At 40.1% G+C, this 26,558-nt stretch overlaps 1 protein-coding gene across 4 annotated transcripts in view; it reads left to right on the forward strand.

Moving 5' to 3' along the window:
* Clhc1 (clathrin heavy chain linker domain containing 1) overlaps positions 1-23,398 on the forward strand; it is a 40,836-nt gene extending 17,438 nt beyond the window's left edge. For 3 of the 4 annotated variants that reach the window (XM_087582692.1, XM_087582693.1, XM_087582695.1), the window contains exons 8-12: positions 1,961-2,067; positions 7,829-8,003; positions 10,256-10,458; positions 20,467-20,646; positions 23,071-23,398. In XM_087582692.1, coding sequence (XP_087438818.1) covers positions 1,961-2,067; positions 7,829-8,003; positions 10,256-10,458; positions 20,467-20,646; positions 23,071-23,264 — 859 coding nt within the window. In that variant the 3' untranslated portion in view covers positions 23,265-23,398. The remainder of the gene's footprint in view (positions 1-1,960; positions 2,068-7,828; positions 8,004-10,255; positions 10,459-20,466; positions 20,647-23,070) is intronic. The other variant, NM_001013877.1, reaches the window with a different exon arrangement.
* The last annotated feature ends 3,160 nt before the right edge of the window (positions 23,399-26,558 follow it).

Genomic DNA, 26,558 nt, shown 5'->3' on the forward strand with positions numbered 1-26,558 from the left:
GGTGGTATTACACGCATAGTCAAGAGCAGAGAGCAATGAGCACACTCGTGCATGCTCGACATGTATTGTCTGAGATAGATGTAGAATATTCTAGAGCATTTGCCTTCAAAGTGAACTTATAGGCTGCCAGGATGTCCTGCGATCAGCATAGGTAATACCTATGCTCTCAAACCTTAAACAGTTTTCATTGGTTGATTTGTTTGTTGTTGTGGTACAAAGAACTTGATACAGATAATTTAAAGTACTAAAGACTGTTTTGTTTTCTTACACAATATATTTTCCTGAGTCTAGCAGGATTTTTAAAATTTAGTATCTTTTTAAAAAAGATTTATTTATTTATTTCATGTATGTGAGTACACTGTCACTGTCTTCATACATACCAGAAGACAGCATTGTATCCCCATTACAGATAGCTGTGAGCCACTATGTGGTTGCTGGGAATTGAACTCAGGACCTCTGTAAGAGCAGTCAGTGCTCTTAACTGCTGAGCCATCTCTCCAGCCCACAGTATCATTTTAAAATATTATTATTACTGTTTTTATGGTCGTTGGTGTTTTGCCTGTGTGTATGTCTATGGGAAGCTATCAGGAGTCCTGGAACTAAAGATACAGACAAGTGTGAGCTGCACGTGGTGTTCTTAACTGCTAAGCCATCTCTCCAGCCCCCACCCCAATGTTTATTATTTTTAAGTATGTACATACATTTATTTGTGTACATGAATCTTGGTGCCCACAGATGCCAGAGAAGTCAGAGCCCCCAGAACTAGAGTTACAGGTGGCTATGAGCCAGCCAATAGCCAAACATGGGTTCTCTGCAAGAGTAGGATGTGTTTTTAACCATTAAACCATCTCCAGCCCAATTTTAGTATAGCTTTTAATATTTTGTGTGTGTGTGTGTGTGTTTGTTTATGCATGCACAGGGGACTGGGTGCATATGAGTGTGCAGACCAGAAGTCAGGGTTAAGTTTCCTTCTCTAATTGTTTCTCCATCTTATTTATTATTTACTTACTTACTTACTATTTAATTCACATATTTAATGTGAGTACATGCATGCACACTCAAGTCGGGTTCAAGGATAACTTAGTGCAGTCAGCTCTCTGTGCCCACCTTTACACAGGTTCTGGAGGTCAGGTTGCCAACCTTCATTGAACCCTGAAGGATCTTCTGCCTTGTCAGCATTGGGATGAGAAGCTCTATGCTGTGCCAGGGTGTATGTTTGTGGTGTGTATATGAACTCAAGTCCTCATGTGTGAGTGGCAAACACTTCACAAACCAAGCCATTTCTCCCTCAGATTCCAGCTACCAGTTTTCACTTGATAGGAAAACCTTTGTTGGGATTTGAAGTCTTATTCATTTTGCTCAATGTTACTTTGCGTTTTCCCCCCACTTTATTCAACATTCATTTGAGGCACTCTGTGATTCCTCTTTTCCTAAGGACTAATTTGGGAGCTTTGCTATGTGAAGGAGGCTTACATGAACCTCTGGTTGAGGCTTATGTGAAGTATTATCTCTGCTTGTGTTGATGGGGACTTGCTACCAGACAGACCAGCATTGGCTTCTGAATATCAGGAATACCTCTTGGTTCTGCAGCTGGGCTGCATGTGTGTTGGGTTATTTCTCCTAGGTCCAGTTTCTAAGTAGAAAGCCCTTTCTTGATGATCTGTGAGAAGAGAAGCACCAGCTCATTGTGAACTCACTTTCTGTTTTCTGTATAAGGCTTGTGGGTACAGAGTTCAGGGCCATGTTCTAAGTTCCTCAGAGGGTAAGAATTTAACCCTGAGACAAGCAGGTCACAAAAACCCCTAGAATTCTAGAGAAACACTGAACATGGTACTAAATGAATAAATTTGGTTATAACTTACTAGATTACTATTTGTTTTTTCAGTATATCATTATACTTAATTTCTAATATTGGGTTTTGTGTATCATTGTAATATGTTTTAAAATGCTATGGTTGTAGGTTCCATGAATTAATCTCCCTTGGTGAATATGAAAAGGCAGCTTGTTTTGCAGCAAACAGTCCAAAAAGAATTCTTCAAAATGCTGGTACAATGAATAAATTTAAGGGTAAGCAAATATTTCTGAAAAAAATATATGCAAATTATACTTTTTTTCCTTGATAGAAGGAAAATCATATTCTGAGAGGCTAGCCTTTCATTGCCCCATCTTTATTATCTGTTGGCTCCTTAGTTATAATATTATGGGTTTCTTCTGATTATTCTAAGTTAAATTATGAAATATTTCATATATGGGAAAGCATGAGGAAACATAGTATTTATATAGTCAACACCAAGATTTTATAATATTAATTTTTTGGTCAAGCATGTTCCATATGCTTTTTTTAAAAGCTTTTTTTGGTAGATTGGCATCATAAAATAAATTATACATTTTGGAGGTATGAGACTGAGTGTGAAATACGGAGGTTTCATACATACTAGGCAACTATTCTACCAGGAAGATACACCCCCAGCCCAAACACTACGTATAAAGTACATAATTTGCTAAGATTGACATGTGTACATGCCACTCACATTATCATATAGACAGACCCATGACATCATCACCACAAGCTCCCTCATGCCCATTGGCAGTTCTTCTCTTTCCACTCCTCATGCCTACCACCATCTACAGGCTCCCTCTTAGACTCCATGCAACCACTAATTTGCTCTCAGTTACCATATGTAAGTTTTTTTCTATAATTAGAACAGGCAGGTGGTGGCATATTATTATTATTATCATCATCATCATCATCATTATTATTATTATTATTATTATTATTATTATTATTATTTGGAGTCCAGGGTCTCACTATCAGGGGATATGGGACTGGAAGATAGCTGGAGAAGGAAGCCATAAGTAAGTAACACAGTAGAATATTTGCAGAAGTGATCCTCCTGCACAGCCTCCTTCCAGCTGACCTACTCCCCGGATGTGTCCCAGTCAGGCTCTGGAGGATCTGTGAGCCAGTTAATCTATTCTTTGTCTATGCTGCCAACTCTAGATGAGTGGAGGGGAGTCCATCCCAGGCCACCCAAAAGCATGGAGCCCTTTATGGGGTTGTTGGTTTCTAAATTCCTTTATATGGAGTCTGTACTTGTGTATGTAGGGGGTGGCGGAAAAGAAATATTTAATTTATTCATTCATCTGTCATTGGACATATTGAGTGCTGAAAATAAATAATTGAGGAAGACACAAATAAATAGGAAGATATTAGGGGCAACCCTATAGGAAGACCAGCAATCTCAACTAACCTGGACCCCCAGGATCTCTCAGACACCGAGCTACCAACCAGGTAGCATACACTAGCTGATAGGAGGCCCCCAACACATATACAGCAGAAGACTGCGGGGGCTGGACTCGGAGAAGATGCACCTAACCCTAAAGAGAGTGGGGCCCCAGGGAGTGGGGAGGTGTGGTGGTGGTGGGAATATCCTCTTGGAGAGGGGTCAGGGGTGGGGTGGATATAGAGGAGGTGTGGGATGTGGAACGGTCAGAGGGTAGACCGGGAGTCTTGACTGTAAAAAAAGATTAAAGAATAAATTTTTTAAAAAGAAGAAAGGTTTTTTTTCTACTCGAGGACTAGAAGAATAAATATTGTTGAGATACCAAGAATAAAAGCAATATTAAGATTCAACATTCCTTATAATTCAATAGTATTTTCATAGAAAATTTTAAAGAATCCTGAAATTTTTACACAAGCATAAACCTTCAAATACCCACATCAATATTGAGACAAGAAGAAGTGGGAGATATAACACATACTAATTTAAAATCATATTATAAACTTGCAGTAATAAAACAGTATCTGACCAGAATAAAAACAGATAGTGCTGGTTGTAATGGCGCATGCTTATAATTTTAGCTACTAAGGAAGCGAAGGCAAGAGAATCACAGATTCTATCTTTACCCTGTGTTTTTGGTTTTTCTTTTTTAAAGATTTGGTTTTTTATTAATTAATTTATTTTTTTGTATATGAGTAAACTGTTGCTGTCTTCAGACACACCAGAAGAGGGCATCAGACCCCATTACTGGTGGTTGTGAGCCATCATGTGGTTGCTGGGAATTGACCTCAGGACCTTTGGAAGAGCAGTCAGTGCTCTTAACCACTGAGCCATCTCTCCAGCTGCATTTTACCCTGTGTTGATTCAAGAAATAGTGCTTCAGATGGCTTCTTAACTTTTAAAATTTTTAAAGAATTTTAAACATGAATACAGGAAATATTTACATCATTTCCACTCCACCTTCTCCCTTCTTCAACTCCTCCCCACTTTCTCTCAAATTCATGACCTAGTTTTTTAAGTTATTATTGTTATATGCACAGGCACACACACACACACACACACACACACACACACACACACACACACACACACACACTGAATCAATTTAGTGTTGCTCATATACTTGGGATTAGATAACCTAGCAAAGAGCTAGCTCATCCCAGGGGGAAAGTGATTCTTTCTCTCTCAACAGTGATTGGTCCGCTGTACTTTCATAGTCCATGGATGCAGCTTTCCTGTAACGTCTATAAGACAATATCCTGGTCCTCTGGCTATTATGGTTTTCTGCATCCTCCTCTGTAATTTTTCTGAGCCTTAAGGGTTACATTGTAGATGTATCATCTGCGGTTGAGCACCCCACAGTCTCTTTTTCCTCTGCATTTTGACCAGTTGTGCATCTCTGTAGTAGTCTCCATCCTCTGTAAAATGAAGCTTCTTTGATGAGGGTGAAAGCTACACTTATTTGTATGTATATGTATAAGTATTTGTAATACAATTAGAAATTATATTGGCTTATGGAAATAGCTATAGTAGGTGTCTTAGTTAGGGTTTCTATTGCTAAGAAGAGACATCATGACCAAGGCAACTCTTACAAAGGCAAACATTTAATTGGGGCTTGCTTCCAGTTTCAGAGATCTTAGTCCATTATCATCGTAGCAGGAAACATGCAAGCAGGCAAGGTGCTGGAGAAGGAGCTAGAGTTCTGCTTCTTGATCTAAAGGCAGCCAGTGGTTGGAGCCTGAGCATAGGAGGAGACCTCCGAAGCTCACCCCCCCAGTGGCACACTTCCTCCAACAGTACCACTCCCTATGGGCCAAGCATATTCAAACCACCACATTCCAGTCCCTAGCCCCACCCCTCAGAGGCTTGTTCAAACACATGAGTCTATGAGAGCTGTACTTAGTCATAGCATAATGCAAAATACATTTAGTCCAACTTCAAAAACCGTAAGTTCAAAGTCTCCTCTGAGATTCATGCAATCTTTTAATTGTAGTCCCCTATAAAATCAAAAGCGAAAAGCAGATCACATAGTTCCAACATATCATGGCATTGCCATTCCACAATGTCATAGTGAGGAAATACTGTACTAAAGCAATACTCAAAACCAGCTGGCCAAACTCCTGAACTCCAAACTCCTCATCTCCATGTCCAGCGTCAAAGCACTCTTCAGATAAACAATTCCTTTCATCCTTGTTGACTCCTATTAGCAGGTCTGGCATTCAGCAGCAACGATCTTTGTTCTCTTGGGCTGGCTGCACACCCTCTTAGCAGCTTTTCTCAGCAGGTATCCCACAACTTTGACATCTCTAAAATCTTGGAGTATCCAAAGCAACTTCAACTTTACAGCTTTCTGTTCCAATGTCGGGAATCCACACATAATTTTCTGGGCTCCTCCAAAGGGCTTGGGTTCCTTCTCCAACTCTGCCCCCTGTAGCACTCTAGGCTCTGGTTGACTCCACTGCTGCTGCTGTTCTTGGTGGTCATCTCATGGTACTGGCATCTCCAACATGCTGGGATCTTCCACTGCATCTAGGTTTCACCAATAGCCTCTCATAGGCTCTTTTCATTATACCGAGCCTCAACTTCTTGAATGATCCCTTCATTCCTGGGCTGAACTGCAACTGAGGCTTTACCATGCTTTCCTTATGGCTTTTCCTGGCCTCTCACCATTCCAAGGCTCAGCTGCTCTTTGTGACTCTTTCATGTCTTCAAAACCAGTAGCACTTGGGTGACTCTCACATTATGCCAAGCCTAGCTGCAGCACAAGGTACAACCTTGGCTATCTCTGGATACAGCTTCTTTGTGCTCTCAGAAAACACTTCCCAGAAGATTTCACCTCAGTGATGCTGGTCTCTTCTTCTTCTCTTTTCTTTTTTTTTTTTTTAAGATTTATTTATTTATTATAGATGAGTACACTGTAGCTGTCTTCAGATGCGCCAGAAGAGGGCATCAGATTCCATTACAGATGGTTGTGAGCCACCATGTGGTTGCTGGGATTTGAACTCAGGTCCTCTGGAAGAGCAGTCAGTGCTCTTAACCACTAAGCCATCTCTCCAGCCCCTGCTGGTCTCTTCTTAATCACTGCTAATTTCTTAGCTCCAGCTAACCAGCATCAATGGTTACAGTAATTTCATTTATTCTAGACTCTAAACTCAGAGCCGCATGGTTCCTCTGCTTGCTGGGGCTGTAATGTGGACCCCTTGTTCTATTACATTTTCACCAACTTTCTGTTTTCCAACACCTTCACTGCATAAGTTTAGCTGTGTGGGATTACTCTAAGGTCACTACTCTAATAATCTGTTCATCTCCTTTAACACAGGATTTAGCTTCATTCTACTTCTTGGTGCTCCTTTACTCTTTCAGCCATACATTTTGTATTTTCCCCTTTCTAAGCTTGCTATGCTTGATCAAAATGCTCTTCCTGAGAGAAAACCAGAGGACAAAGTCTATGCTGGGCTTTTTTGAGACTTTGTCAATGCAGTTAATTGAAATCTCTTTACCTTAGCTTCTGGCATAGAGTTCAGACAAGGGCAAAAAGCAGCAACATTCTTCACCCAAAGCTTCATAAGAATGATCTCCAGAGTAAAATTCACCCTCAGCCCCAACGTTTTTCATATTCCTACTAGTATGGGTCTTTAAGTCCCACTTAAGCATTCCATGGCTTTCCAAATCCAAAGTTTCAAAAGCTACATTCCTCTAAACAAAAACACGGTCAAGGCTATATCACATACATACTGGAGTCCTAGGTACCAACTTATGTCTTAGTTAGAACTTGCATTGCTGGGGTTGGGGATTTAGCTCAGTGGTAGAGCGCTTGCCTAGCAAGCGCAAGGCCCTGGGTTCTGTCCCCAGCTCCGGAAAAAAAAAGAAAAAAAAAAAAAAGAACTTGCATTGCTATGAAGAGACATCATGACCAAGGCAACTCTTATGAAAGCAACTATTTAATCAGGGTTGGCTTACAATTTCAGAGATTTAGTTCATTATCATCATAGCAGGTATCATCATAGCTGGAGAAGGAGCCGAGAGTTCTGCATCTTGATCTGAAGGCAGCCAGGAAAAAATGGCATCCTCAGGCAGCTAGAAGGAAGCTCTGTTCCACAGTGGGTTGAGCCTTAGCATAGGTGGAGACCTCTGAAGTCCACCCCCACAGTGACATATGTCCTCCAACAAGGCCACACTTCCTAATAGTATCATTTCCTATGGCCAAGCATGTTCAAACCACCACAGTAGGTTCTCCTCTAGAGTACTGATAGGTGTCTAGATTACAAGCATGCACTGCCTTCTATTAACTAGGAGATGTCTGAGTTTCTGCTGGCTCTCAGCAGTTTTCGGCATCCTTTGGCTTGCAGACAAATCACCATAGTCTGCCTCCATCTTTATGTAGCCTACACAGCGATACTATTATAAAAAATGTAGAATTTATTCTGTATCTATTGTTAAAGGTTTGGAAAATGTAAAGAAATCAAAAGAATAATATGAAATACAAAAGGCAAACTTATTCTTAATGTATTTTACTCAAACTTCTCTTTTTTTTTTTCTTTTTGTAGCCATTGGAAAAGTTAGAGGAAAGCCTCTCCCATTACTCTTGTTTTTTGAGGCTATATTTAATACCAGTCAAGCTTTCAAACGTGCTATTAATGTTGACCTAACCTTGGAGGGAATCAAATGTGGATTATCTGAGGAACGACTTGATTTAGTTACCCACTGGGTTACCCAGGCAAAGTAAGCAAAATTAAGCTGCTAACTTAACCTCAACCTGTAGTTGATATGGTTGTTTTCCTCTGACTTAGTTGTCGTCTGTGAGCTAGAGTTTCTCATTGTGGACTAGGCAGACCTCAAGGTCTAATGCCTCTGCCTCAGTCTCTTATATGCTGGGATTATAGGCTTATGAGGCTTATGATAGTAAATTCAGCTAATGGTTTGTTATAAATACTGTATTTTAAGATATACTTCAGTTCCGTGTTGAAATTAATTAGAAAGTATCCAAGAAGGCTCAGTCACAGAAAGCGCAGACTAAAGAATCAATTAACCGAAGTTCACAAAATAAAATATGGCAAGCTAGGAGAAGATGTAAGCTGAGTGACATGGACACAGAAGGATTGGTCAATAGCACACCTCTTGGTAGAGAAAAGGCAAGAAACCTGATTCTAGACAGGCTGTGGCACATGTGTTATAACCTAGGAGGCAATATGTGTGGAGGAGGAACACTCCCATAGTTATATTGAGGAGCATTTAAGTCAGCAGCTGGCTGCTTCTTGAATCCAAGTCTCCTACAGACTGGCAGACTGGTGCTAGTGTATGTAGGACTCACCTAACTAGAACCCGAGGCTGAAATGGGGATGTGGAGTATATGTGTGTGTGTCACATGGGCTTCCTAGTAATCTGAGTGCAACCACACAGGGAAGGGCAAGAGCCAAGGAAGAAATGACAAAGCCTTAGCCACATTTCCCAGACAAACAGTGCTTGGAACTGCTCTACCTTGAGGGAAGGGCCCAGCCTTTCATGTCTACTAGCTTGGTTGGTTTATAAAGAACAATTCTGATTTTGAACCCCTCCACTTTTTACCCCAATAAACAGAGTCCATATTTACTGCATGTCCAATTCTGAGACAATCTGTAGAGGTATCAGAATTTCATTTTAATGTTAGCAGCATTTTCTTAGACATATAGAAACACCACTATTATGTGAACCCTGATATTTTGCAGCCATTAATTAAAAATATAACTAAAGCACAATTTCCATATAAGCACTAATGATTTTTCTGATCATGCCCAAATACTCTTTTGGCTTATGCTGAAAATTTCTGAGTGGCACAGATGGTTGGATCACTGCTGTTGAGTATTAACAGGTACATTTGAATATTGTACCCAATGAGGTGATTCAGTTCAACTCTTGGATAGGCCTGTTTCCTTAGTTTCTCCTAGTGGATAGCTGTATCCCTCCACCCCCCTCCCCCCACAATTTTGCTTCTTACTATCTATAACAAATTTAAACTAATAGGTGCTATCATACTTAGAGCTGGGTGCTTGGGGTGGAGGGAGCACACAAGAAAACTAAAGAAAAACAAAGGTGAGGTGTAGCGGGAGGTTTTTTCTACACTGCTTTGTGGTCACATGTGCGCAGCCACCCAGGGGCTATCTTAGATCCAAGAATAGAAAACGCACACACGCACGTAGCACGCATGCATACATGCCAGTTACTCTTAAAATGCCTTGGCTAACTTAATGACTGGGCACTCTTCCCCTGCTACCCCAAGCCCAGCTGGGGAAGTGACCAGTGGCCACTTACCCAGAATCTCACATTGCTGGTTGGCCTGTTTCCTCTACTACTGCGGCCCCTTCTCTCTCCCAGTCCCTGATTCTCTGTGTCCTACCTGCTCACCTCTCAGTGTCCCGCCCCACGCTCAGCCATTGGCTACTGGCAACTTTATTGATAGATCAAAAACTAGGTGGGGATGAGGACCTTCAGTGTCAATAAACACAAATACCTGGTTAAATTAAAGTATCGGAACCTCCCTCTACAGAGAGATGTGATTCCTTTTAGTGTGAGTGTTTGCAAGATCTAATTATGAGCTGAGATTGTTCCCACTAGCTTTTGCCAACATCTAAAAAATTAGCACATTCTGCAGAATCTAGACAGACTCTAGGTAATTTATGAGAACACTGAGATCCCCAGTTGCATGTGGACCTTGCTTACCTGGCAATTTGAATTCTGTCAGTCTTTGCAGGAGAGTTTAAATCTTGCTTATAGACATTAAGACATTTGATCTCAATTTTCCCAAAATTATTTCCCCAAAGGAGAATTGTTTTTGGTTTTGCCAATCTCAAATCTCTACCACATTATCAATTGCTTATTGATTTACAATTTTATAGATTATTTATAATCTATTTACAGCCTTGAATTTTCAGATATTTCAGTCTCAGCCACTCATCAACAGTTTTCTGACGTGTGCTGTAATGATGTGCTTGCTACAGGCTGACATTTTCTGAGAAGGTTGGCGACGCTATTTGTGCTTATGGAGAGCAGCACCCATACCACAAGTCCAAATGCTTGGCGTTAGCTCAGATTGTCTACAATGAATGTGGGCTACACAAGAAAGCTATTCTTTGCCTGTGTAGACAGGGTCAGTTTCATGAGGCTATGGAACATATACAACAGTCCAAGGACATTAACACTGGTAAGTAATTTAACTCTGACATAGGAGTTGGTAATGTCTGAAACTTAGCTTACAGAATACTTCTAGACATACCAGTAGGAGAGTTCCTTTGTAAATTTTCATGAAAATAAGATAGAGTTAATTGAATTTCATGCTACACATGTATTTTCTCAAAGGAAACATTTAATATGTGGCTATTACTAGAAATATGTAGTATTAAAGACAAACTTACCTTATATGATAGACCACACTACATAAAGAATTTTTAAAAATAACTAAATTTTTATATACAATAATACATACAGAGTACATATATATAGTATACTGTTACAAATGAAGTATTAGTAATTCTCATTTCAGAATTTTGGATACCTAGCCTGTAATAGGATGTTATTTGAGAGAACTGTTGACTGACCCTAGTTCAATGGCCTGATACAGTTGACTAACCCTAGTTCAATGGCCTGATATCTTAACAGGAATCCCACCAGAGTGAGCTTATGGAACTGCTGGCCTGACAAACCCCTCAGACATAAGCCAATCTTCGTTTTTAGGCTGTTTGTTTAGTCTAAGAAGTTACAAAAAACAAACAAATAAGTAAGATAGAAATAAAAAGAAATAAATGGAGAAGTTGCAAACCAGACCAAAACATAGCAATTTTAAGCCATATTTCCCAAGAAAAAGGATATTTGTGGCTTTTGAATTTGATCATTTTCAAGTAGTGAATTGATGTTTACTTAAGATGTATGTATTTCAAAGTTGTTAATGTTTTCATTCACTGATACCAACATCATAGCTGACATGACTGTCAGGGCAGTAGCTGGCTGCTTATGTGCATTATGTGCATTGATATCAACATCATAGCTGACATGACTGTCAGGGCAGTAGCTGGCTGCTTATGTGCACTATTGCACTACTCATTTTGTTGGATCTGATGTAACTTTGTTATATCTTCTTTACAGACAGAAACTGTGTGTGTTTTCTCAGAGACGATAAGGCACAATGGGACATTTGCCAGTAGTTATACAATAGCAGAGAAGCCTGGGATAGTGGGATCACTCTACTAAAATTTGTTGAAGTAAATCATATATTGTATTATTAACTAAGGATACAGATTCAGTTTCTATGCTGGTTTTCTATGTAAAGGAATTATAATAGTGTTTAGATATAAAATATGGCTCTATTCTGCTTGGATAGTAAGCAAGGAGAGTGGATCAGATTTGGAATTTCTAATTAGAAAATTCTGCCGGTAATATTGTCAAAGAAATCAATTTATAGGAGAGAAATTTGAATAGCTATTGAGTGAGAGAGAGAGAGAGAGAGAGAGAGAGAGAGAGAGGAGTTAACTTTAGATGTTAAAGCTCAAGATGAGTGATTTAAGCCATAAACTTGTTACTTTTCTAAGAAAATATTTTCTTATTTGTTTCTTAATAGTCTGATTTAATTGATGTAGAATAAATTAAATAATTTATAAATTATTTAATGAATTCCCTCTCTCTTAATCTCTTTTTCTTTATATGTATGTATGTGCACAGGCACACATAATAATAAATGTTTGAATATTGGCACCAGGAAGAACATTTTACATTATATCATATGTAATTCAGAGAAAATTAACATCTCTAACACTCTTTCCTTACTGGTAATAAAAAAATGGTAACATATCACTAATTCTGATTAGCAAAGTCAGTGCATTACTATCTGTTAGTTCCTGGCACACAATACATTTGTTCAGTAAAAACTAGATTACCGGGGAGTCCCAAACCCGGTATCCCAGCCCGCAGCAGCTCTCTGCTCCCAAACCCCGTGGGAGAGAGACCTCACCGCCTGGTCAGGTGGGCACTCCTAAGGCTGCAGAGCGGAAGAGACCACCAACACTGCCCACCCCTGCCCACATCCCTGGCCCAAGAAGAAACTGTATAAGGCCTCTGGGTTCCCTTAGAGGAGGGCCCAAGAGCAGCAGGACCGCTGCGTCTGAGACACCGCCAGAACCTGAAGGGATCTACCGGATAAACAGCTCTCTGCACCCAAATCCCATGGGAGGGAGAGCTAAACCTTCAGAGAGGCAGACACACCTGGGAAACCAGAAGAGACTGCACTCTGCACACATCTCGGATGCCAGAGGAAGACACCAAACGCCATCAGGAACCCTGGTGCACTGAAGCTCCCGGAAACGGCGGCGCAGATCTTCCTGGTTGCTGCTGCCACAGAGGAGAGCTCATAAGCAACACCCCACGAGCAAACTTGAGCCTCATGACCACAGGTTAGACCAACTTTTCTGCTGCAAGTGACCTGCCTGGTGAACTCCAGACACAGGCCCACAGGAACAGCTGAAGACCTGTAGATAGGAAAAACTACACACCCAAAAGCAGAACACTCTGTCCCCATAACTGGCTGAAAGAAAACAGGAAAACAGGTCTACAGCACTCCTGACACACAGGCTTATAGGACAGTCTAGCCACTATCAGAAATAGCAGAACAAAGTAACACTAGAGATAATCTGATGGCGAGAGGCAAGCGCAGGAACCCAAGCAACAGAAACCATGACTACATGGTATCATCGAACCCCAATTCTCCCACCAAACCAAACACTGAATATCCAAACACACCAGAAAAGCAAGACCTAGATTTAAAATCATATTTGATCATGATGCTGGAGGACTTCAAGAAAGACATGAAGAACTCCCTTAGAGAAACACAGGAAAACATTAATAAACAAGTAGAAGCCTACAGAGAGGAATCGCAAAAATCCCTGAAAGAATTCCAGGAAAACATAAATAAACAAGTAGAAGCCCATAGAGAGGAGTCACAAAAATCCCTGAAAGAATTCCAGGAAAACACAATCAAACAGTTGAAGGAATTAAAAATGGAAATAGAAGCAATCAAGAAAGAACACATGGAAACAACCCTGGATATAGAAAACCAAAAGAAGAGACAAGGAGCTGTAGATACGAGCTTCACCAACAGAATACAAGAGATGGAAGAGAGAATCTCAGGAGCAGAAGATTCCATAGAAATCATTGACTCAACTGTCAAAGATAATGTAAAGCAGAAAAAGCTACTGGTCCAAAACATACAGGAAATCCAGGACTCAATGAGAAGATCAAACCTAAGGATAATAGGCATAGAAGAGAGTGAAGACTCCCAGCTCAAAGGACCAGTAAATATCTTCAACAAAATCATAGAAGAAAACTTCCCTAACCTAAAAAAAGAGATACCCATAGACATACAAGAAGCCTACAGAACTCCAAATAGATTGGACCAGAAAAGAAACACCTCCCGTCACATAATTGTCAAAACACCAAACGCACAAAATAAAGAAAGAATATTAAAAGCAGTAAGGGAAAAAGGTCAAGTAACATATAAAGGCAGACCTATCAGAATCACACCAGACTTTTCGCCAGAAACTATGAAAGCCAGAAGATCCTGGACAGATGTCATATGGACCCTAAGAGAACACAAATGCCAGCCCAGGCTACTGTATCCTGCAAAACTCTCAATTAACATAGATGGAGAAACCAAGATATTCCATGACAAAACCAAATTTACACAATATCTTTCTACAAATCCAGCACTACAAAGGATAATAAATGGTAAAGCCCAACATAAGGAGGCAAGCTATACCCTAGAAGAAGCAAGAAACTAATCGTCTTGGCAACAAAACAAAGAGAAGAAAGGCACACAAACATAACCTCATATCCAAATATGAATATAACGGGAAGCAATAATCACTATTCCTTAATATCTCTCAACATCAATGGCCTCAACTCCCCAATAAAAACACATAGATTAACAAACTGGATACGCAACGAGGACCCTGCATTCTGCTGCCTACAGGAAACACACCTCAGAGACAAAGACAGACACTACCTCAGAGTGAAAGGCTGGAAAACAACTTTCCAAGCAAATGGTCGGAAGAAGCAAGCTGGAGTAGCCATTCTAATATCAAATAAAATCAATTTTCAACTAAAAGTCATCAAAAAAGATAAGGAAGGACACTTCATATTCATCAAAGGAAAAATCCACCAAGATGAGCTCTCAATCCTAAATATCTATGCCCCAAATACAAGGGCACCTACATACGTAAAAGAAACCTTATTAAAACTCAAAACACACATTGCACCTCACACAATAATAGTAGGAGATTTCAACACCCAACTCTCATCAATGGACAGATCATGGAAACAGAAATTAAAAAGAGACGTAGACAGACTAAGAGAAGTCATGAGCCAAATGGACTTAACGGATATTTATAGAACATTCTATCCTAAAGCAAAAGGATATACCTTCTTCTCAGCTCCTCATGGTACTTTCTCCAAAATTGACCATATAATTGGTCAAAAAACGGGCCTCAACAGGTACAGAAAGATAGAAATAATCCCATGCGTGCTATCAGACCACCACGGCCTAAAACTGGTCTTCAATAACAATAAGGGAAGAATGCCCACATATACGTGGAAATTGAACAACGCTCTACTCAATGATAACCTGGTCAAGGAAGAAATAAAGAAAGAAATTAAAGACTTTTTAGAATTTAATGAAAATGAAGGTACAACATACCCAAACTTATGGGACACAATGAAAGCTGTGCTAAGAGGAAAACTCATAGCGCTGAGTGCCTGCAGAAAGAAACAGGAAAGAGCATATGTCAGCAGCTTGACAGCACACCTAAAAGCTCTAGAACAAAAAGAAGCAAATACACCCAGGAGGAGTAGAAGGCAGGAAATAATCAAACTCAGAGCTGAAATCAACCAAGTAGAAACAAAAATGACCATAGAAAGAATGAACAGAACCAAAAGTTGGTTCTTTGAGAAAATCAACAAGATAAACCCTTAGCCAGACTAACGAGAGGACCCAGAGAGTGTGTCCAAATTAACAAAATCAGAAATGAAAGGGAGACATAACTACAGATTCAGAGGAAATTCAAAAAATCATCAGATCTTACTATAAAAGCCTATATTCAACAAAACTTGAAAATCTACAGGAAATGGACAATTTCCTAGACAGATACCAGGTACCGAAGTTAAATCAGGAACAGATAAACCAGTTAAACAACTCCATAACTCCTAAGGAAATAGAAGCAGTCATTAAAGGTCTCCCAACCAAAAAGAGCCCAGGTCCAGACGGGTTTAGTGCAGAATTCTATCAAACCTTCATAGAAGACTATCCAAACTATTCCACAAAATTGAAACAGATGGAGCACTACCGAATTCCTTCTATGAAGCCACAATTACTCTTATACCTAAACCACACAAAGACACAACAAAGAAAGAGAACTTCAGACCAATTTCCCTTATGAATATCGACACAAAAATACCCAATAAAATTCTGGCAAACCGAATCCAAGAGCACATCAAAACAATCATCCACCATGATCAAGTAGGCTTCATCCCAGGCATGCAGGGATGCTTTAATATACGGAAAACCATCAACGTGATCCATTATATAAACAAACTGAAAGAACAAAACCACATGATCATTTCATTAGACGCTGAGAAAGCATTTGACAAAATTCAACACCCCTTCATGATAAAAGTCCTGGAAAGAATAGGAATTCAAGGTCCATACCTGAACATAGTAAAAGCCATATACAGCAAACCAGTTGCTAACATTAAACTAAATGGAGAGAAACTTGAAGCAATCCCACTAAAATCAGGGACTAGACAAGGCTGCCCACTCTCTCCCTACTTATTCAATATAGTTCTTGAAGTTCTAGCCAGAGCAATCAGACAACAAAAGGAGGTCAAGGGGATACAGATCGGAAAAGAAGAAGTCAAAATATCACTATTTGCAGATGATATGATAGTATATTTAAGTGATCCCAAAAGTTCCAGCAGAGAACTACGAAAGCTGATAAACAACTTCAGCAAAGTGGCTGGGTATAAAATTAACTCAAATAAATCAGTAGCCTTCCTCTACACAAAAGAGAAACAAGCCGAGAAAGAAATTAGGGAAACGACACCCTTCATAATAGACCCAAATAATATAAAGTACCTCGGTGTGACTTTAACCAAGCAAGTAAAAGATTTGTACAATAAGAACTTCAAGACTCTGAAGAAAGAAATTGAAGAAGACCTCAGAAGATGGAAAGATCTCCCAGGCTCATGGATTGGCAGGATTAATATAGTAAAAATGGCCATTTTACCAAAAGCGATCTACAGATTCAATGCAATCCCCATCAAAATACCAATCCAATTCTTCAAAGAGTTAGACAGAACAATTTGCAAATTCATCTGGAATAACAAAAAACCCAGGATAGCTAAAACTATCCTCAACAATAAAAGGACTTCAGGGGGAATCACTATCCCTGAACTCAAGCAGTATTACAGAGCAATAGTGATAAAAACTGCATGGTATTGGTACAGAGACAGACAGATAGACCAATGGAACAGAATTGAAGACCCAGAAATGAACCCACACACCTATGGTCACTTGATTTTTGACAAAGGACCCAAAACCATCAAATGGAAAAAAGATAGCATTTTCAGCAAATGGTGCTGGTTCAACTGGAGGTCAACATGTAGAAGAATGCAGATCGATCCATGCTTATTACCCTGTACAAAGCTTAAGTCCAAGTGGATCAAGGACCTCCACATCAAACCAGACACACTCAAACTAATAGAAGAAAAACTAGGGAAGCATCTAGAACACATGGGCACTGGAAAAAATTTCCTGAACAAAACACCAATGGCTTATGCTCTAAGATCAAGAATCGACAAATGGGATCTCATAAAACTGCAAAGCTTCTGTAAGGCAAAGGACACTGTGGTTAGGACAAAACAGCAACCAACAGATTGGGAAAAGATCTTTACCAATTCTACAACAGATAGAGGCCTTATATCCAAAATATACAAAGAACTCAAGAAGTTAGACCGCAGGGAGACAAATAACCCTATTAAAAAATGGGGTTCAGAGCTAAACAAAGAATTCACAGCTGAGGAATGCTGAATGGCTGAGAAACACCTAAAGAAATGTTCAACATCTTTAGTCATAAGGGAAATGCAAATCAAAACAACCCTGAGATTTCACCTCACACCAGTGCGATTGGCTAAGATCAAAAACTCAGGTGACAGCAGATGCTGGCGAGGATGTGGAGAAAGAGGAACACTCCTCCATTGTTGGTGGGATTGCAGACTGGTACAACCATTCTGGAAATCAGTCTGGAGGTTCCTCAGAAAATTGGACATTGAACTGCCTGAGGATCCAGCTATACCTCTCCTGGGCATATACCCAAAAGATGCCCCAACATATAAAAGAGACACGTGCTCCACTATGTTCATCGCAGCCTTATTTATAATAGCCAGAAGCTGGAAAGAACCCAGATGCACTTCAACAGAGGAATGAATACAGAAAATATGGTACATCTACACAATGGAATATTAATCAGCTATCAAAAACAATGACTTTATGAAATTCGTAGGCAAATGGTTGGAACTGGAAAATATCATCCTGAGTGAGGTAACCCAATCACAGAAAGACATACATGGTATGCACTCATTGATAAGTGGCTATTAGCCCAAATGCTTGAATTACCCTAGATGCCTAGAACAAATGAAACTCAAGACGGATGATCAAAATGTGAATGCTTCACTCCTTCTTTAAAAGGGGAACAAGAATACCCTTGGCAGGGAATAGAGAGGCAAAGATTAGAACAGAGGCAGAAGGAACACCCATTCAGAGCCTGCCCCACATGTGGCCCATACATATACAGCCATCCAATTAGACAAGATGGATGAAGCAAAGAAGTGCAGGCCGACAGGAGCTGGATGTTGATCTCTCCTGAGAGACACAGCCAGAATACAGCAGACACAGAGGCGAATGCCAGCAGCAAACCACTGAACTGAGAATAGGACCCCCGTTGAAGGAATCAGAGAAAGAACTAGAAGAGCTTGAAGGGGCTCGAGACCCCTTATGAACAACAATGCTAAGCAACCAGAGCTTCCAGGGACTAAGCCACTACCTAAAGACTATACATGGACTGACCCTGAACTCTGACCTCATAGGTAGCAATGAATATCCTAGTAAGAGCACCAGTGGAAGGGGAAGCCCTGGGTCCTGCTAAGACTGAACCCCCAGTGAACATGATTGTTGGGGGGAGGGCGGCAATGGGGGGAGGATGGGGAGGGGAACACCAATAAGAAAGGGGAGGGGGGAGGGGGATGTTTGCCCGGAAACAGGGAAAGGGAATAAGACTCGAAATGTATATAAGAAATACTCATGTTAATAAAAAAAAACGTTATAAAACATTTTAAATAAACATAAAAAGAGCTAAAAAAAAAACCTAGATTACCCCTTATTGACTTTTAGATGCAAATTACATTTATAAAGTTAACAAAAGGCCTAGAATTTATTTTGAAAATTACTTCTTGTGGCCTAAAAAGAATATCTTATGTTGAAAATTTAGGAAATTAGCCAGGCAGTGGTGGCACATACCTTTAATCCTAGCACTCAGGAGACAGAGGCAAGTAAGTCCCCAACTTTGAGGCCAGCTGATTTGCAGAGTATGTTCCAGGACAACCAGGGCTGCACAGAGATATCCTTTCTCGAAAACAAGCAAGAAGAAGAGAAGGAGGAAGAAGAGGAAGAGGAGGAGGAGGAGGAGGAAGAGGAGGAGGGGAGGAAGGAAGGAATGATGTAAAATTTATAAATATACAACTATAATTGCAGTTTGGGATACTTTAGTGTTTAGAGAGCATATTAAACATATGAACTTCCTTTTCTGGGGTTAAAAATGGTAAAATGTGTTCACAGCCTTTGCCGCACCACCACCGCTCTCTAACGCCAGCGCCGCCTCTTATTGACAGCAACTAAATGGTGTTTGTAGCATTTTATCATACAGTAGATTCCATCCATTCACTATACTTTTCTAACGGAGTTATCCTACATGCAAGTACATGTTTTTAATGTTGTCTGTCTTCTGCGCTGTTCCTGTAAGTTTGCTATTAAAATACATTAAACTATAAAAAGAAATGGTAAAATGTTGGCATGAGAAGATGACTGAGTGGATGAAGAAGAAGTGTGGTGGCCTGGACTGGAAGAGCAGACTCTTGCAAGGTCACTTCTAGTGACCTCCGCTGTCACCAGCAACAAGTTGCCTCCCCCCAACCCCACCTAAAATAAGGAGTAAAAAATGATTGTATGTCGTCAACTTCTAACTACTTAAAATAGTCACATTGGGCTTACCTCTACGACTGATGATCTGAGTTCAGTCCCTAGGTGAAAGCGAAGAACCAACTCTCCCTTGTCTTCTGGTCTCACTTGTGTACCAGAGCACACATCCACATATATGCACAAACGTAAATAAACAATTTTAAAAAACCCAACTACATTGTTTTATTACTTAAAAACAGACTCTTGCAATATAGCCCAGGGCCTCAAACTCACAATTCTCTTTCCTACAACTTACCAAGTGCTAGGATTACAGACATATATTATCATGGGCACTCTATTAATTACTTGTCAAAATCTCCAGTTTTGAATTTTCGAGTACTTGATACTTTTAAGGAAATCATGACTGCATTCTTTTTTCTGTGCAACACACAGCAAGAAAGATAAAATTATACTCTCTGGAAATTGGTCTGTATGTGGGCAACAAGGCATACAGACATCCACACATATGTACACACAAATAATTTTTTAAAAATCAACTGCATTGATTTATTACTTTAAAACAGACAAGAAAAACCCAACCTAGTGTTTGACAAAATTTGACAAATTCTCTCCAACTGTGGCACTTTTCAAATGTGAAAGCAGCTACAAAGGTGAAGTGGCAAGTTCCTGACTGCTAGCCCCTGTCTGTTCAACACAACGCATCTCTGTTCCCGGAGAGTGTTTACCATACGTTCCCTGGTACTCCTTGTTCCGAGTTGTCCTTTCTTGTGTCTTACTTTGGTTAAAGTTGAAGAGAGTACTGTGGAGTTTCGGTTGGAATCCAAGTGAGATGTAGAGGTATGGAAAGAATACCTGCAAACTGGTAGTCTATGTAGGTGCTTACACACCAGGAGAGTGAGATTGTTCTGATTTGACCCACAGATGACCTGATACAGCTAATAACAGCATGCCCCCAGATTGACTTAATCAGAGGTCTTACTGAAGAAAGGAATGGGAAACCACCATTTTTATCTTTTGGGCTTACTGTACTCCATCTGTTTTCTGTGGATATGAAAAAAATTGGCATGAAGCTACTTCAGGAAGTCAGTAAAGCTGAGAAAGGTAAGTGTGGACCCACCGTGCTCAGGAGTGAAAGGTCCGCTAGGAGATAGACCAAGAGTGGGTCCAGCTTTGGATTGTCCACTGCTCTCCCTGTGCTCTGTCTGCAGTTTGGTCTGTAGCTGTCACTGTTGTGACCTTGTTGCCTGTCTGCCCCCGACAAAGGGCTTTGTTCTGTATTTGTCGAACAACACAGAGAGTATGATATGGGAGAGGGATGAAAACACTTTTCTACAGAAACCTTTCACAGAGCTTACAAGGGAGCAAGTTATGTTGCTGACCCAGAACAGCACCCAGACTACAGTCAGGAGTTGTCCACCTATTTCCAAATATGGCTTCCAACATTCATGGGTTATTTGTTTTGTTTAAGGTTGCTTTCAACTGGTTTGCTGTTTTCAACAAATAGCTCTCTCTCTCTCTCTCTCTCTCTCTCACACACACACACACACTCACATACACACACTTATAGAAGAAGACATAGTTTAAGATTAAAGCATTTAGCTTCAAATGTAAAAAGTAAGTGGTTAGTCCAGGCAAAGTTGATTACATTCTTTTCTTAAAGGTGGGTTAAAGTTTAAACAGGGTAAGTACACAGTAGGACAGCAGATTGAGTTCATAGTTTTAAATGTCCTTAAAGCATATTATTGACTTGATTTCGAGGTCTGACAAACTTCATTTTCCTTGAAGGCAAGAAAAATTGCCATAGGTAAGGAGCCACAAGTGCTGTTGTGAAAGCGATAGTCATGAGTTATTTATGGAGTTCAGGATGATTAAACTTAGCTCAATTTTTTCAGAGTTAACAGAAATTTGTAAATATGAAAATTACCATGCTAGAAAATGGGATATATTTGTTGAAGGAGTTAGAATGAAAAATCTTTACTAAGCCCAGTGAGAATGCTATAATCATTGCAAGAGGCAACACTCTTATAAAAGGTTAATGTAAGTGACCATATAAGTTAGCAATCATTTTATATGTATTTTAAGTATTAATTAGCCATAACCTTATATAATTAAATTTCAAAATCCATTACATGCATATTTTCATGAGATAGTTTCTCTTAATGTAACTTTGCAATGATATCGAGGAGCTAATTAAATTTTACATTTCCACCTTTCATTAATTTAATATAGAAGCTTAAGCAGATAAGTTTTCAAATTGTCTGAAGTCAAAGAAAAATAGTAAATTACCTGAAAATATACTGAAGAAGATAATTTCATATCCTGAATTTATCATTACAAGTAGTAACTAAAATACTTGATAGGAAAATAACAATTGTGCTCAAAATAAAATAGCAGTGAGGATAGCAATCAACGAAGTCTTCCTTAACAAAGATTATAAGTAACCAGGTGGTAGGTTAGACGTTAGCTCTGTAGACTGGTGGGGTTGGGAAGTAGCACCCGTTACTACTTCAGCCTCCAGAATATATGTACCAAGTCTGGCATGGGCACACACATGTGTAACTCCAGCATTGGAGAGTCTGGAAGGCGGGCCTCTGGGGGCTTGTTGGCCATCCAGTGCAGCCCACATGGCAAGCTTGCATGCCAGTGAGAGAGCCTCTCTCCACAGTAGAAGATTGGTGGTTCTTAAGGATTTCACTCTTGCATACTTATGTGACCATATATCTACAACATCATATATGTCTCCTCATACACAAAGCAAATAAGCAAATAATTGATAAACACCAAAGAAAGTTACTACCAGTTATCTTCCAAAAGTAAATCATACTAGATTTCTTTAAGGATTTATTTATTTATTATATATAAGTACACTGTAGTGTCATCAGACTCACCAGAAGAGGGCATCAGATCTCATTACAGGTGGTTGTGAACCACCATGTAGTTGCTGGGATTTGAACTCAGGACCTCTGGAATTGCAATCAGTGCTCTTAACCACTGAACCATCTCTCTAGCCCCCTAGACTTCTTTAAAAGCAAACCATTTCACTTCTTTTAGGAAAATATTGGTTATAGATTCTAACTACATAGAGCATTCTCTAGTTAAAGAGAGGATTAAGGTTTGCAAAGGAGTTTCTTAAACCCTGGGGCACTACTAAGCATTTATGAAGCTGTTTAAAGTATCTCGAAAACTCAAGCACAAGGTTCTCAGCACTCGATGGTTTCGAGCAGTGCTTTGTGCCTGTAGGAAGGGGCTATACTCTGCTTTCTGAGCTCCCTGCCTTACAGCTTCAACAAAGCTACCTTATGGAAGGATATGAGTGGGGAGCGTGGAATCATGTTACAGGGTTGAGCTGATACATTAACACTCAAGAACTTACAAGACCTGGGGCTAAGCACTGTACTTATCATAGCATGAAACTTACTGGTCCAGGCCTGTTTTGAGAGTAACGATATTGCACTGATGTCTCTTTATTTCTGAAGGATTATCAAAGCTAACAGAAAATTCTGTAATACTGATTTTTTTTTTCAGATGTGATCGAACATCTTGTGATGAGTGATTTATTTTGCTCCATAGAAAAGTGGCAAGAACTAGCAAATATATGTTTGCAAAATGGTTTTAAAAATTTGTCCAATGACATCATGTCCATTCTTCGATCCCAGGCTGGTGTTTCAGAAATTTCCGAAGATGATACCACCAACGTAATGGAACATGTTTTTTGGTAATTCTTTATTTTAACCACCCGAGGGCGCTTGTACAACATTTTACAGGCATTGACTTGGGAAGCTGGTTTTAGCATAATTAATTTATAAATAAATGTTAAATATAAAGCTCTACGCAATAAATCACACTTCTGTTATGACGTTTGTGTTTGATCTTAAAACACTGAAACGTTGCTTCCCTTCTACCATGTGGCCACTTCTTATAGCGAATATTGAGCAAATCTAAGAGTGTAACTTTGAAAGCATAGCATTTCTACCTTAGAACAAGCTAATGTCCAAATAGATACCTTGGTATGGGTAATGCTCTGTCTATATACCGGCTTTTTAAAAAAATTTTTTAATTAGAATGGTATTCCCTTTCCCGGTTTCCAGTCCATAAGCCCGCATCCCCACCCCCTCCACCAAACGGGTATTCCCCTCCCCCTTCCACCTCCCTTACCTCCCCGCCCCCGACATTCCCCTGCACTGGAAGTCCAACCTTGGCAGGACCAAGGGCTTCCCCTTCCACTGATGCTCCAACAAAGGCTATTCTCTGCTACATATGCAGTTGGAGCCCTGGGTCAGTCGATGTATAGTCTTTCAAGAGTGGTTTAGACCGTGGAAGCTCTGGTTGGTTGGCACTGTTGTTCTTATGGGGTTGCAAGCCCCTTAAGCTCTTTCAATCCTTCCTCTAATTCCCCTAAACGGGGTCCTGTTCTCAGTTCAGTGATTTGCTGCTAGCATTGACCTCTGTATTGGACATGCTCTGAATGTGTCTCAGGAGAGATCTATATCCAGTCCCTTTCAGCAGGCAGTTTTTAGCTTCATCAATCTTACCTAGTTTTGGCCATTCCTTCAGTCACTGCTCTAAACTTTGCTTCCATATCTCCTCCTATGAATATTTTTTCCCCTTTCAAGAAGGAGTGGGAACATCTGCATTTTGGTCATCCTTCTTGAACTTCCTGTAGTCTGTGGATTGCATCTTGGGTAAGTCAAGCTTTTGGGCTAATATCCACTTATCAATGAGTGCATACCAAGCGTGTTTTTCTGTGATTTGGTTACCTCACTCAGGTTGATATTTTCTTTTCTTTTCTTTTTTTTTTTTCATCTTTATTAAATTGGGTATTTCTTATTTACATTTCAGTTGTTATTCCCTTTCCCGGTTTCCAGGCCAACATCCCCTTCTATATGGGTGTTCCCCTCCCCATCCTCCTCCCATTACCGCCCTCCCCCCAACAGTCCCGTTCACTGGGGGTCCAGCTTGGGAGGACCAAGGGCTTCCCCTTCCACTGGTGCCCTTACTAGGCTATTCATTGCTACCTATGCAATTGGAGCCCGGGGTCAGACCACGTATAGTTTTCGGTAGTGAATTAGTCCCTGGACGCTCTGGTTGCTTGGCATTGTTGTACATATGGGGTCTCGAGTCCCTTTAAGCTCTTCCAGTCCTTTCTCTGAATCGTTCAACCATGGTCCCGTTCTCAGTTCAGTGGTTTGCTGTTGGCATTTGCCTATGTATTTGCTGTGTTCTGGCCGTGTCTCTCAGGAGAGATCTACATCTGGTTCCTGTCAACCTGCACTTCTTTGCTTCATCCATCTCATCTAGTTTGGTGGCTGTGTATGTATGGGCCACATGTGGGGCAGGCTCTGACTGGGTGTTCCTTCTGCCTCTGTTCTAAACTTTGCCTACCTAATTCCTCCCAAGGGTATTCTTGTTCCCCTTTTAAAGAAGAAGCGAAGCATCCATATTTTGGTCATCCTTCTTGAGTTTCATGTGTTCTGTGCATCTAGGGCAATTCGAGCATTTGGGCTGATATCCACTTATCAATGAGTGCATACCATGTGTGTTTTTCTGTGATTGGGTTACCTCACTCAGGATGATATTTTCCTCACTCAGGATGATAATTTCATAAAGTCATTTTTTTAAGTATTTATTTATTATCTATGAGTACACTGTAGCTGTCTTCAGACACACCAGAAGAGGGCAGCAGATCCCATTACAGATGGTTGTGAGCCACCATGTGGTTGCTGGGATTTGAACTCAGGTCCTCTGGAAGAGCAGTCAGTGCTCTTAACCACTGAGCCATCTTGCCAGCCCAAAGTCATGTTTTTGATAGCTGAGTAGTATTCCATTGTGTAGATGCACCACATTTTCTGTATCCATTCCTCTGTTGAAGGGCATCTGGGTTCTTTCCAGCTTCTGGCTATTATAAATAAGACTGCTATGAACATAGTGGAGCATGTGTCTTTGTTATATGTTGGAGCATCTTTTGGGGATATGCCTAGGAGTGGTGTAGCTGGGTCCTCAGGTATTAGAATGTCCTATTTTCTGAGGAACCTCCAGACTGATTTCCAGAATGGTTGTCCCAGTCTGCAATCCCACCAACAGTGGAGGAGTGTTCCTCTTTCTCTACATTCTCGCCAGCATCTGCTGTCCCTGAGTTTTTGATCTTAGCCATTCTGACTGGTGTGAGGTAGAATCTCAGGGTTGTTTTGATATGCATTTTCCTGATTACTAAGGATGTTGAACATTTTTTGAGGTACTTTTCCACCATTCCATATTCCATAGCTGAGAATGTTTTGTTTAGCTCTGTACTCCATTTTTTAATGGGGTTATTTGGTTCTCTGGAGTCTAACTTTTTGAGTTCTTTGTATATTTTTGGGTATTAGCTCTCGATCAATTGTAGGATTGGTAAAGCTCTTTTCCCAATCTGTTGGTTGCTGTTTTGTCCTAATGACAGTGTCTTTTGCCTTACAGAAGCTTTCCAGTTTTATGAGGTCCATTTTGTCGATTCTTGATCTTAGAGCATAAGCCATTGGTGTTTTGTTCAGGAAATTTTCTCTAGTGCCCATGTGTTTGAGATGCTTCCCCACTTTTTCTTCTATTAGTTTGAGTGTATCTGGTTTGATGTGGAGGTCCTTTATCCACTTGGACTTAAGCTTTGTACAGGGTGATAAGCATGGATCGATCTGCATTCTTCTACATGTTGACCTCCGGTTGAACCAGCACCATTTATTGAAAATGTTATCTTTCTTCCATTGAATGGTTTTAGCTCCTTTGTCGAATTCCAAGTGACCAAAGGTGTGTGGGTTCATTTCTGGGTCTTCTATTCTGTTCCACTGATCTATCTGCCTGTCTCTGTACCAATACCATACAGTTTTTAAAACTATTGCTCTGTAATACTGCTTGAAGTCAGGGATGGTGATTCCCCTAGATTTTTTTTTTATTGTTGAGTATAGTTTTTTGATATCCTGGGTTTTTTGTTACTCAAATGAATTTGCAAATTGCTCTTTCTATCTCTGTGAAGAATTGAGTAGGAA

The sequence above is a fragment of the Rattus norvegicus genome, chromosome 14 (assembly GCF_021556685.1).
Source record: "Rattus norvegicus strain SHRSP/BbbUtx chromosome 14, alternate assembly SHRSP_T2T, whole genome shotgun sequence".
Taxonomy (NCBI): Eukaryota; Metazoa; Chordata; class Mammalia; order Rodentia; family Muridae; genus Rattus; species Rattus norvegicus.